The sequence below is a fragment of the Tachyglossus aculeatus genome, chromosome 3, assembly GCF_015852505.1.
Source record: "Tachyglossus aculeatus isolate mTacAcu1 chromosome 3, mTacAcu1.pri, whole genome shotgun sequence".
Taxonomy (NCBI): Eukaryota; Metazoa; Chordata; class Mammalia; order Monotremata; family Tachyglossidae; genus Tachyglossus; species Tachyglossus aculeatus.
Genome location: NC_052068.1, coordinates 2,615,229 through 2,629,462, shown reverse-complemented (window position 1 = coordinate 2,629,462; position 14,234 = coordinate 2,615,229). Strand labels below are relative to the sequence as shown.

At 47.6% G+C, this 14,234-nt stretch overlaps 1 protein-coding gene and 1 non-coding gene across 2 annotated transcripts in view; both read left to right on the top strand.

Annotated features, from left to right (window-relative positions):
• CLRN3 (clarin 3) overlaps nt 1-4,254 on the top strand; it is a 33,985-nt gene extending 29,731 nt beyond the window's left edge. The window contains exon 3 of the mRNA XM_038743954.1: nt 2,870-4,254. Within this exon, the coding sequence (XP_038599882.1) occupies nt 2,870-3,141 (272 nt within the window). The 3' untranslated portion in view covers nt 3,142-4,254. The remainder of the gene's footprint in view (nt 1-2,869) is intronic.
• On the top strand, nt 2,394-2,531 carry LOC119926403. The gene has a single exon (XR_005450282.1). It is a non-coding gene; the product is annotated as a small nucleolar RNA SNORA7 (small nucleolar RNA).
• Nucleotides 4,255-14,234: the final 9,980 nt, after the last annotated feature.

Sequence of the window (14,234 nt, the reverse complement as noted above, 5' to 3'; positions counted from 1 at the left end):
AAGCACTGGGGTGGATACAACCCAATCGGGTTGGACACAGTCCCTGTCCCGCATGGGCCTCACAGTCTTAATCCCCATTTACAGATGAGGTAACTGAGGCAAAGAGAAGTGAAGTGATTGAAGCAGCATGGCTCAATGGAAAGAGCCCGGGCTTTGGAGTCAGAGGTCATGGGTTTAAATCCTGGCTCCACCAATTATCAGCTGTGTGACTTTGGGCAAGTCACTTCACTTCTCTGGGCCTCAGTGACCTCATCAGTAAAATGGGGATGAAGACTGTGAGCCCCATGTGGGACAACCTGATCACTTTGTAACCTTCCCAACGCTTAGAACAGTGCTTTGCACATAGTAAGTGCTTAACAAATACCATTGTTATTATTATTATTATATGGCAAGCATTGTAATAATAACAATAATGATCATAATAATGATGGTATTTGTTAAGCACTTACTATGTGCCAGACATTGTACTAAGCGCTGGGGTGCATACAACTCAATCGGGATGAACACAGTCCCTGTCCCGCATGGGGTTCACAGTCTTAATCCTCATTTTACAGATGAGGTAACTGAGGCACAGAGAAGTGAAGTGATTTGCCCAAGGCCACACAGCAGACAAGTGGTGGAACCGGGATTAGAACCCATGAACTGCTGACTCTCAGGACCGTACTCTAGCCACTACGCCATGCTGCTTCATTCATTCATTCAATCGTGTTTATTGAGCACTTACTGTGTGCAGAGCACTGTACTAAGCACTTGGGAAGTACAGGTTGGCAACATATAAAGACGGTCACTGCCCAACAACGGGCTCACAGTCTAGGGGAAGAAGAAGAAGCTTCCCATGTACTAAGCGCTGGAGTGGGTAGAAGCAAATCGGGTTGGACAACAATCCCTGGCCTATGTGGGGTGCACAGTCTCAATCCCCATTTTACAGATGAGGTAAATGGAAGTCGAGTTGGGTGGGCATTAGCTGGGGTGTTTATTCAGTGCTTACTCTGGGCCCAACACTGTGTTAAGCACTGGGGTAGATACAAGATAATCAGGTAGGACTGAGATCCTGAGCCACATGGGGTTCAGAATCTAAGAGCTAAGGAAGGGCACTCTCTTATCCCCAGTGATCATTTGAGGAAACTGAGGCCCAGAGAGATGAAACGACTCACCCAAGGGAACACAGAAGCCCAGTGGCAGAGCTTGGATCCGAACCCAGGCCCCTTGGCTCCCCATTCCGTGCTCTATCCACTGGACCGTACTGTCGGTGTTGTAGTTTGGTGTCAGAGGGCGACGACGGCCTCGAGAATGGCTAAATGTCATTTCTTCAACTCCTAGAGATCCCACCTGGGAAGCCGGCAAAATAACTGCCTGCAGAAGAGGCTGCTTTTCCAGGAATAAGAATCACCCAATTAAGGGAGAAAAGCAGTGTGGCCTAGAGGATAGAGACCAGGTCTGGGATTCAGAAAAGCCCTGGCTTCAAATCCCAGCTCCGCCACTTGTCTGCTGTGTGACCTTGGGCAAGTCATTTCATTTCTCCATGCCTCGGTTCCCTCATCTAAAAAATGAGGATTAAGACTGTGAGTCCCACGTGGGACATGGACTGTGTCCAACCTCATTAGCTTGTATCCACCCCAAGAGCCTTTTAAAGCTCTTACTTAACTAATTATGAACTTTCTAAGAGCTATGTGGATATCCCAGTAAGCAACAGTCTCTATTTTATTTAATGGTATTTGTTCAGGGCTGACTATGAGAAGCAGCGTGGTTCAGTGGAAAGAGCATGGGCTTAGCCCCTTCCTTCCTCTCCCCCTCGTCCCCCTCTCCATCCCCCCATCTTACCTTCTTCCCTTCCCCACAGCACCTGTATATATGTATATATGTTTATACGTATTTATTACTCTATTTATTTATTCATTTTACTTGTACATATCTATTCTATTTATTTTATTTTGTTAGTACGTTTGGTTTTGTTCTCTGTCTCCCCCTTTTAGACTGTGAGCCCACTGTTGGGTAGGGACCGTCTCTATATGTTGCCAACTTGTACTTCCCAAGCACTTAGTACAGTGCTCTGCACACAGTAAGCGCTCAATAAATATGATTGATTGATTGATTGATTGATTTGGAGTCAGAGGTCATGGGTTCAAATCCCGGCTCTGCCAATTGCCAGCTGTGTGACTTTGGGCAAGTCACTTCACTTCTCTGGGCCTCAGTTACCTCATCTGTAAAATGGGGATTAAGACTGTGAATCCCCTGTAGGACAACCTGGTCACCTCGTAACCACCCTGGTGCTTAGAACAGTGCTTTGCACATAGCGCTTAATAAATGCCATCATTATTATTATTATTATTATGTGGGAGTCAGCTGAGGAAACTGAGCTCCAGGGAAGTTAAATGATTTGCCCAAGGTCACCCTTCCTCTCAGGGTCGCACTTGGAGAGTTTCCAGGGATCTACCAGTCTCGATTATGGGAGGGAGAGTGAAGCAGAGGCCTACCCTTTCCATTTCTAGCTTGGGCAGTGGCTAGTGAGTGGAAGGCAATCTACTACGAGTCACAACTCACCCGTGCTGGGCAGCAGCAGCACAGGAGAGAGTCAAGGGTAGCGATTCGAGTTTACTGCGGGGAAGGAGGAGATGGTAAACCACTTCTGGATTTTTCCCAAGAAAACTCTGTGGATCCACTACCAGAACGATGGCAGATGGAGAGCGGGGCCTTCTGGAAGAGATGTGTCCATGGCGTCGCACTCTAGACTCAACGGCATAAGACAAGACAGGGTCACCCAGCAGACGAATGGCGAATCCGGGATTAGAACCCAGGTCCCCCCTGCTCCCGGGCCCAGGCTCATTTCTGGTCTGCCTATCACATCCGTTCTATATTTCTTCTTTTTCAGCGCTCTTTATCACTCTGTCCATGATACTCTTCGCGGTGAACACGCAAATCAACGACTCGTCTGTGGCCCTGGCCAGAAAGGTTTACCCGATCTGGAGTTATGGAGAAACAACTCACAAGTACGGCTATTCCTATTGGCTGATGCTGCTTGTCCTGCTGCTGGATGGAGCCAGTATTTGGATCATCGTGGCTTTCCAGCACCTGAGATACAAAAAGAGGCAAGAGCAGAAGAGACCCATGGAATACGCTCCAAAGGACGGGATGTTGTTCTGAACAACCAGTGACCATTTCTGTAGGCCAAGAAGAACTCATCCATTCCCACCGGTCCCCTTTCCATCCTTCCCTCCATCCTCCCCTCCATCCCTTCCCACATCGCTCCCGCTCTCCATCCCTCTGATCCCAACGTACATCATCCTTCCCAGGTCCCGACGCTAATTTTTCCGGAACGGATTCTGCTCACTTCAGCTTATCTTGAAGCGTTGGCTCTGAGGCGGGCTCTTGGGTCCCCTTTGATAGACAGTCTCAGGGCCAGTTCTGCAGAGATGAACTGACCATCCAACGGCAGGGCGGGCGGAATGTTTCCCGGCGGAGATCACAGCCAACCGGCCACTATGCGTCCGCCTCCTTGGCTTCTGGGCGAGGGAGGGGAATGGCCCACAGCTCAGGCCTCCCACATTGGGAGTCACCGTCAGAGCGGAGAACTGAAGAAACGGACAGGGGCCCAATAAAGCCCGACTCCGAGGTGTCAGTGAGGCAGGGTGGGCCGGACCGGCTTGGACCCCAGCTCTGGGAAGCGGGCTGAGTCTCTCGGAGCAAAATTCCTGTCGGAAGTAGTGGACCTGTGGGGTGGCTGCCCGGTGGGACGGAGCCGGGGGTGGGAGGCCGGAGAGTTGGAAGAGGAGGAGGGAGCGTGTCTTCGGCTACGGGAATATTCCAATCAGGGACCTCCAAATGGCTCTTGGGAGTTTGAGTGTCCCAAAGTCCACTGACCATGAGTCAATCATTGCGGAGGGAAATTCCAAAGTCACTGACTTCCAGTCGCCTCATCAGAGTGGAAGCCCCTCGAGGGCAGAAACTGTATCTTTTCTCTGATTGGTTCCAGGCGCTGCACTCCTCGTCCACATCCTCCCTCAGGCCTGGAATGCCCACCCACTTCATATCGGACAGACCACAGCTCTCCTCACCTTTCAAAGCCCTCCTAAAATCACGTCTCCTCCAGGAAGTCTTCCCTGACAATTCCCTATTCCCCCTTCTTCCCATGTAGCTTGTGGGCTTCAGTCCAAACCCCTTAAGCACACATCCTTTTATTAGGTTAACTAGCAACCTGTAATTTATTTTAATGTGTTCTTCTCTAGATTGTAAGCTCCATGAGGGCAGGGATCTTGTCTGCTAATTCTATTGTATTGTCTTCTCTCAAGCACTTAGTACAGTGCTCTGCACACTGTAAACACTCAATAAATATCACCGGTTGATTGAATGTCTGCAATAGGTGCTCAATAAAGCCTAACGATTATGAACTCCACGCAACTGAACTTCCCTCCAGTTCAGATATCTCTAGTTTGATGCTTGAAGTATCCTTTTGTGTTTCTAGCTCTGTCTGCTTCTGCTTGGATTTTCCATGGGCATTATTCCCCCAATTCCTTCATTCATTCAATCGTATTTATTGAGTGCTTACTATGTGCAGAGCACTGTATTAAGTGCTTGTGAAGTGCAATTCAGCAACAAATATCTCTATATCTCAATAACTGCCCAGAGTAGACTCAAAGTCTGGAAGGGGGGAAACAACTGTACATGTACAACTTGTACAACTGCCAACTTGTACTTCCCAAGCGCTTAGTACAGTGCTCTGCACACAGTAAGCGCTCAATAAATACGATTGAATGAACGAATGAACAGACATCAAGATAAGTTAACAGGCATCAGTAGCATCATTATAAATAAATAGAATTGCAGATATATACACATCATTAATAAAAATAGATAGTATTATAAATATGCACATACATACACTAGTGCTATGGGGAGGGGGATAGAGAAGAGGGAGTGAGTCAGGGTGATGGGGAGGGGAGGGGGAGTGGAAGAAAAGGGAGGCTTAGTCTGGGAAGGCCTCCTGGAGGAGATGAGCTTTCAGTAGGGCTTTGAAGGGGGGAAGTGTGCTAGTTTGGTGGATTTGAGGAGGAAGGGCATTCCAGGCCAGAGGTAGGACATGGGCCAGCAGTCGAAGGTGGTACAGGCAAGAACGAGGCCCAGTGAGGAGGTTAGCGGCACCAGAGGAGCAGAGTGTGCAGGCTGGGATGGAGAAGGAAAGAAGAGAGGTGAGGTAAGAAGGGACAAGGTGATGGAGAGCTTTGAAGTCAATAGTGGGGAGTTTTTGCTTGATAAGGAGGCAACCATTGGAGATTTTTGAGGAGGGGGGTGACATGCCCTGAATGTTTCTGTAGAGAATCCGGGCAGCAGAGTGTAGTATAGCCTGAAGCGGGGAGAGACAGGAGGTTGGGAGATCAGAAAGGAGACTGATGCAGTAATCCAGTCGGGATAGGATGAGTTATTGTACTTATGTGGCAGCGGTTTGGATGGAGAGGAAAGGGTGGATCTTGGCGATGTTGTGAAGGTGAGACCGCCACGTTTTGGTGACAGATTGGATATGTGGGGTGAATGAGAGATTGGAGTCAAGGATAATAATAATAGCAATAATAATAATGGCATTTATAAAGTGCTTACTATGTGCAAAGCACTGTTCTAAGAGCTGGGGAGATTACAAGGTGATCAGGTTGTCCCACAGGGGGCTCACAGTCTTAATCCCCATTTTATAGGTGAGGTAAATGAGGCACAGAGAAATTAAGTGACTTGCCCAAAGTCACACAGCTGACAATTGGTGGAGCCGGGATTAGAACCCATGAACTCTGACTCCAAAGCCCGGGCTCTTTCCACTGAGCCACGCTGTTTCTAATCCTCCTCTCCTCCAAGGATGACACCAAGGCTGTGGGCTTCTGAGACGGGAAGGATGGTAGTGCCATCCATAGTGACGGGAAAGTCAGGGAAAGGACAGGGTTTGGGAGGGAAGATAAGGAGCTCAGTCTTGGACACGTTGAGGTTTAGGTGGCGGGAGGACATCCAGGTGGAGATGTCTTGAAGACAAGAGGAGATTTGAGCCTGGAGGGAGGGAGAAAGAACAGGGGAGGAGATGTAGATTTGAGTGTCATATGCGTAGAGATGATAGTTGAAGCTGTGGGAGTGAATGAGTTCACCAAGGGAGTGAGTGTAGATGGAGAACAGAAGGGGACCAAAAACTGACCCTTGAGGAACCCCTACAGTTAGGGGATGAGAAAGGGAGGAGGAGCCCGTGAAGGAAGCTGAGAATGAATGGCCAGAGAGATAAGAGGAGAACCAGGAGAGGACGGAGTCTGTGAAGCCAAGGTTGGGTAGCGTGTTGAGGAGAAGGGGGTGGTCCAGAGGTCGAGGAGGATTAAGATAGAGTAGGAGCCATTGGATTTGGCAAGAAGGAGATAATTGGTGACTTTTGAGAGGGCAGTTTCAGCGGAGTGGAGGGGATGGAAGCAGGATTGGAGGGGGTCCAGGAGAGAGTTGGAGTTGAGGAATTTGAGGCAGTGAGTGTAGGCAACTCGCTCCAGATGTTTGGAAAGGAAGGGTAGGAGGGAGATGGGGCAATAACTGGAGGGGGCGGTGGGGTCAAGGGAGGTTTTTTTTTAGGATGGGGAGACGTGGGCGTGTTTGAAGGCAGAGGGGAAGAAGTCATTGGAGAGTGAATGGTTAAAGATGGAAGTTAAGGAGGAGAGGAGGGAAGGGGTTAGAGTTTTTATGAAGTGGGAGGGAATGGATCTGAAGCTCATGTCAAGGGGGTGGCACTTGAGAGGAGGGAGGAGATTTCCTATGAAGATACTGCTGGGAAGGATGGGAGAGCAGAAGAGGGGTTCAGGGTGGGGGATGAAAGGGGGAGAGGTGACTTTGGGGAGCTCAGACCTGATGGTGTTAATAATAATAATAATAATGATGATGACATTTGTTAAGCGCTTACTACGTGCAAAGCAATTTTCTTTGTGCTGGGGAGGATACGAGTTGATCAGGTTGTCCCACGTGGGGCTCACAGTCTTCATCCTCATTTTACAAATGAGGGAACTGAGGCCCAGAGAAGTGAACTGACTTGCCCAAAGCCATACAGCTGACAAGTGGCTGAGCCGGGATTAGAACATATGGCCTCTGACTTCCAAGCCCGGGCTCTCTCCACTGAGCCACGCTGCTTCTCTTATTTAATTTTAATTGAATGCTAATTTTCCTAATGAAGTAGGTGGCCAGATGGTTGGGGGTGAGGGATGGTGGAAGGGGAGGAACAGAGGGACTGAGGAGGGAGTTAAATGTCCGGAACAGCTGACGAGGGTGATGGACATGAGTGTCAATAAGGGAAGAGAAATAGTTTCCCAATCCCACTCCAGTCTGGAGTGAGAGCTCCTTGAGAACAGGTCTTCATCTCTGCTCCCCTTAGGGTCTTCCCGAACGGGTTTTTAAGTTAATGCCTTGGCTCCAGATCAATAACTGGTGTTTCCCTGTTAACAGTTAAGGGCTTCAAACTATTTTTGGATCTTCTATCTGATTTTGGGAGCTGAGGGCATTATTTGGTAAACATTATAATGATAATTACATTTATGGTATTTGTTAAATTCTTACCCTGCATCAGGTACTGTTCTAAGAGCTGGGGTGGATAAGATAACAGCTGGGGAAGCAGCGTGGCTCAGTGGAAAGAGCCCGGGCCTTGGAGTCGGAGGTCATCGGTTCAAATCCCGATTCTGCCACTTGTCAGCTGTGTGACTTTGGGCAAGTCACTTAACTTCTCTGGGCCTCAGTTCCCTCATCTGTAAAATGGGGATTAAGACTGTGAGCCCCACATGGGACTGTGAGCCCACTGTTGGGTAGGGACCGTCTCTATGTGTTGCCAACTTGTGCTTCCCAAGCGCTTAGTGCAGTGCTCTGCACACAGTAAGCGCTCAATAAATATGATTGATTGACAACCTGATCACTTTGTAAACTCCCCAGCACTTAGAACAGTGCTTTGCACATAGTAAGCGCTTAATAAATGCCATCATCATCATCATCATCGTCCTAAAAGTTAATCAGGTCAGACACAGTCCCTGTCCCATGTGGGGCTCACAGTTTAAGGGGGAGAGAAGACAGGTACTGAATCCACATTTTACAGGTGAGGTACTGAAGCCCAGAGAAGTTAGGTGACTTGTCCAAGGACACTTAGGAGGCAGGTAGCAGAGCTGGAATTAGAACCCAGGACCCTGTGACCCCGAGCCCGGGCTCTTTCCTCTAGGCCACACTGTATCCCATGGAGAATCAATCAATCAATCAATCGTATTTATTGAGCGCTTACTATGTGCAGAGCACTGTACTAAGTGCTTGGGAAGTACAAATTGGCAACACATAGAGACAGTCCCTACCCAACAGTGGGCTCACAGTCTAAAAGGGAAGCAGCGTGGCTCAGTGGAAAGAACCCGGGCTTCGTAGTCAGAGGTCATGGGTTCGAATCCCCGCTCCGCCACATGTCTGCTGTGTGACCTTGGGCAAGTCACTTCACTTCTCTGAGCCTCAGTTACCTCATCTGTAAAATGGGGATTGACTGTTGAGCCCCATGTGGGACAACCTGATCACATTGTATCCCCCCAGTGCTTAGAACAGTGCTTTGCACATAGTAAGCGCTTAACAAATGCCATTATTATTATTATTATTATGGAGCTGAGGTCATTTTGGTAAGAGGGGGTGCCTTCAGCTAAACCCTCTGGGAAATTGTTGTCTTATGCTGTCAAGTCGTGTCCAACCCACGGCGATGCAATGGACACATCTTTCCCAAACCACCCCACTTCCATCTGCAATCCTTCTGGTAGTGGATCCATAGAGTTTTCTTGGTAAAAATCCAGAAGTGGTTTCCCATCCCCTTCTTCCGCGCAGTAAACGAGTCTCCGCCCTCCACTCTCTCCTGTGCCTCTGCTGCCCAGCACGGGGGAGTTTTGACTGCCTGCCTCTCGCTAACCATTGCCCAAGCTAGGAATGAAATGGACAGGCCTCTGCTTCACTCTCTCCCCTGTAGTCCAGACTGGTGCAAAAATCCTCAAAAATCTCCAGTGGCTACCAATCAATCTGCGCATCAGGCAGAAACTCCTCACCCTGGGCTTCAAGGCTGTCCATGAGCTCGCCTCCTCCTACCTCACCTCCCTTCTGTCCTTCTCCAGCCCAGCCCGCACCCTCCGCTCCTTTGCCGCTAATCTCCTCCCCGTACCTCGTTCTCGCCTGTCCCGCCATCGACCCTCGGCCCACGTTATCCCCCGGACCTGGAATGCCCTCCCTCTGCCCATCCGCCAAGCTAGCTCTCTTCCTCCCTTCAAGGCCCTACTGAGAGCTCACCTCCTCCAGGAGGCCTTCCCTGACTGAGCCCCTTCCTTCCTCTCCCCCTCGTCCCCCTCTCCATCCCCCCATCTTACCTCCTTCCCTTCCCCACAGCACCTGTATATATGTATATATGTTTGTACATATTTATTACTCTATTTATTTATTTATTTTACTTGTACATATCTATTCTATTTATTTTATTTTGTCAGTATGTTTGGTTTTGTTCTCTGTCTCCCCCTTTTAGACTGTGAGCCCACTGTTGGGTAGGGACTGTCTCTATATGTTGCCAATTTGTACTTCCCAAGCGCTTAGTACAGTGCTCTGCACATAGTAAGCGCTCAATAAATACGATTGATGATGATGATGATGATGCAGTACTGGACGCTCTCCAACTACGACCCTGAAAGGCCTCTGGGCAAAACTGAGATTAAATGACTATGTGTTGGACACACTAAAATCACCTTTGCAGTGGCCAGAATTTATTACATAATTATAGAATTGGCAGGAAGCACTCACCAAGAGCTAAGGACAGGGAGAGACACAACCGAAGTGCAAGGACACAGTGTCTGTCCCACATGGGGTTCCCAGGCTATGAGGGAGGGAGAATAGCTGTCGTCACCCCATTCATTCATTCAGTCATATTTACTGAACGCTTACTGTGTGCAGAGCACTGTACTAATCAATCAATCAATCCATCGTATTTATTGAGCGCTTACTGTGTGCAGAGCACGGTACTAAGCACTTGGGAAGTACAAGTTGGCAACATATAGAGATGGTCCCTACCCAACGACGGGCTCACGGTCTGACTCCTGGGCTTTGGAGTCAGAGGTCATGGGTTCAAATACTGCTCTGCCACTTGTCAGCTGTGGGCCTTTGGGCAAGTCACTTCACTTCTCTGTGCCTCAGTTCCCTCATCTGTAAAATGGGGATTAAGACCGTAAGCCCCCCCATGGGACAACTTGATCACCTTGGAACCTCCCCAGCTCTTAGAACAGTGCTTAGAGAAGCAGCGTGGCTCAGTGGAAAGAGCCCGGCCTTTGGAATCAGAGGTCATGGGTTCAAATCCCTGCTCCTCCAATTGTCAGCTGTGTGACCTTGGGCAAGTCACTTCACTTTTCTGTGCCTCAGTTACCTCACCTGTAAAATGAGGATTAATACTGTGAGCCCCCTGTGGGACAACCTGATCACCTTTCTAGACTGTGAGCCCACTGTTGGGTAGGGACCGACTCTATGTGTTGCCAACTTGTACTTCCCAAGCGCTTAATACAGAGCTCTGCACACAGTAAGCGCTCAATAAATATGATTGAATGAATGAATGAATGAATGCTCTGCACATAGTAAGCACTTAATAAATGCTTATCGTTATTATTGTTATTATTATAGAAGGGGGAGACAGACAACAACAGAGGATGAAACTGAGGCACAGAGAGATTAAGTGTCTTGCCTGTGATCACACAGCAGTCTCAAGGCAGTGCTGGGATTAGAACTCAGGTCTCCTGGCTGGCTCCCAGCCCTGGGCTCTTTCACTGGGCCATCCCACCCCGATCATGTGATGGTTTCCATTCGAGGTGGGTTAAAGAGATGTGGTCTCTCACTCTGGAAAAAAATGTTTTCATTTTATGTCTGTTTCCCTCTGCTAGGATCCACGCTCCTCATGTTCTCCGTTACTGTGAGAAGCAATGTGGCCTAATGGAAAGACCCCAGGCTTGGGAGTCAAGATATATAATAATAATAATAATGATGGCATTGATTAAGTGCCAACTATGTGCAAAGCACTGCTCTAAGCACTGGGGAGGTTACAAGGTGATCAGCTTGTCCCACGGGGGGCTCACAGTCTTCATCCCCATTTTACAGATGAGGGAACTGAGGCACAGAGAAGTTAAGTGACTTGCCCAAAGTCATACAGCTGACATGTGGCAGAGCCGGGATTTGAACCCATGGCCTCTGACTCAAAAGCCCGGGCTCTTTCCAATGAGCCACGATGAGTTCTGATCTTGGTTCTGCTACTTGCCTTGCTGTGTGACCTTAAGCAAATCGATTTATTTCTCTGGGCCTCAGTGGCCTAATCTGTAAAATCGAGATTAAATATCTGTTCTCTCTCCCCTTCAGAATGTGAGCATCATGTAGGACAGGGACGGATTATCTAGTATCTACCCCAGTGCTTAGTACTATGCTTGACAGGGTAAGGGCTTAATAAATACTATTATCGTTATTAATATTATTTATTCATTCATTCATTCAATCATATTTATTGAGTGCTTACTGTGTGCAGAGCACTGTACTAAGTGCTTGGAAAATACAAATCGGTAACATATAGAGACGGTCCCTACCCAACAACAGGCTCACAGTCTAGAAGAGGGAGACAGACAACAAAACAAAACATATAGACAGGTGTCAAAATCGTCAGAACAAATAGAATTATAGCTATATGCCCATATATCAATCAATCAATCAATCAATCGTATTTATTGAGCGCTTACTATGTGCAGAGCACTGTACTAAGCGCTTGGGAAGTACAAATTGGCATCACATAGAGACAGTCCCTACCCAACAGTGGGCTCACAGTCTAAAAGGGGGAGACAGAGAACAGAACCAAACATACCAACAAAATAAAATAAGTAGGATAGAAATGTACAAGTAAAATAAATAAATAAATAGATAAATAGAGTAATAAATATGTACAACCATATATACATATATACAGGTGCTGTGGGGAAGGGAAGGAGGTAAGACGGGGGGATGGAGAGGGGGACGAGGGGGAGAGGAAAGAAGGGGCTCAGTCTGGGAAGGCCTCCTGGAGGAGGTGAGCTCTCAGCAGGGCCTTGAAGGGAGGAAGAGAGCTAGCTTGGCGGATGGGCAGAGGGAGGGCATTCCAGGCCCGGGGGATGACGTGGGCCGGGGTTCGATGGCGGGACAGGCGAGAGCGAGGTACAGTGAGGAGATTAGTGGTGGAGGAGCGGAGGGTGCGGGCTGGGCAGTAGAAGGAGAGAAGGGAGGTGAGGTAGGAGGGGGCGAGGTGATGGAGAGCCTTGAAGCCCAGGGTGAGGAGTTTCTGCTTGATGCGTAGATTGATCGGTAGCCATTGAAGGTTTTTTAATATATGCATAATATATGCATATATTATGATTATTAATAATAATAAAGTCTCTTACAGCACAGAATTAGCCAAAAATCCTCATTAGAAAATGAGGATCTACAAATACCCCATTGTATAATCAGCACAATCTACCAAGTGTGTGGGTTGAATCACATCACATGCCTTTTGAACTCCTGTGGGGCTCCTAGGGCTTAAAGACTTCTTATATCCTGACGACCCTATGTAATTGTCACCACACCAGTGAGTCAGTCAATCATATTTATTGAGCGCTTACTATGTGCAGAGCACTGTACTAAGCTCTTGGGAAAGTACGACACAACAATAAACAGACATGGGGCTCCTAGGGCTTAAAGCCTTCTTATATCCTGACCACCCTATTTAATTGTCACCACACCAGTGAGTCAGTCAATCCTATTTATTGTGATTATATGATTATTATGATTATATGATTATTATGACTTACTATGTGCACAGCACTGTACTAAGCACTTGGGAAAGTACAACACAACAATGAACAGACATTCCCTGCCCACAGTGAGTTTACAGTCTAGAGTAGGGACACAGACATCAATACGAATCAATGTGACAGATTTGGACATTAAGTGCTGTGGGGATGGGAGGGAGGATGAATAAAGGGAGCAAGTCAGGGAAACGTAGAAAGGAGTGGGAAAAAAGGAAAGGAGGGTTTAGTCGAAAAGGTCTCTTGGAGGAGACGTGATTTCAGTAAGACTTTGAAGGTGGAGAGAGTCATTGTCTGTCGGATTCGAGAAGGAAGGGCATTTCCTTCCTTCCTCTCCCCCTCGTCCCCCGTCCATCCCCCCGTCTTACCTCCTTCCCTTCCCCACAGCACCTGTATATATGTATATATGGTTGTACATATTTATTACTCTATTTATTTATTTATTTATTTTACTTGTACAGTTCCATCCTATTTATTTTATTTTGTTGGTATGTTTGGTTCTGTTCTCTGTCTCCCCCTTTTAGACTGTGAGCCCACTGTTGGGTAGGGACTGTCTCTATGTGTTGCCAATTTGTACTTCCCAAGCGCTTAGTACAGTGCTCTGCACATAGTAAGCGCTCAATAAATACGATTGATTGATTGATTGATTGATTTCAGGCCAGAGACAGGACTTGAGCAAGAGGTGAGTGACAAGATAGATGAGATCGAAGTACAGTGAGGTTAGCACTAAAGCCTGGTGAGGTAGGAGGGGACAAGGGGATCGACTGCTTTAAAGCTGATGGTGAAGAGTTAATTTTTGACGCGCGAAAGGTGGACGGGTAAACACTGGACGTTTTTGAGAAGAGAAGATTTTTGTCGAAAAATGATCCAGGCAGCAGAGTGAAGTACGGACTGGAGTTGGGAGACAGACAGGAGGCTGGGAGGTCAGCTGATACAGTAATCAAGGTGGGATAGAGTAAGTGATTGTATTTCCGTGGTAGCAGTTTGGATGGAGAGGAAAGGGAGGATTTTGGCCATGTTGTGAAGGTGGAACTGGCAGGGTTGAATGATTTCATTCATTCAATCGTATTTATTGAGCGCTTACTGCGTGCAGAGCACTGGACTAAGCGCTTGGGAAGCACAGGTTAGCAACATACAGAGACGGTCCCTACCCAACAGCGGGCTCGCAGTCTGGAAGGGGGATACCGACAACAAAACAAAACATATAAACCAAATAAAATAAACAGAATAAATATGTACAAGTAAAATAGAGTAATAAATATGTACAAACATATATACATGTATACAGGTGCTGTGGGGAATGATGGATTGACTGTGCATTGAATGAAAGAGAGGAGTTAAGGGTAATGCCAAGGACAACACCGAAGTTAAGGGCATTACAATAATAATGATAATGGCATTTATTAA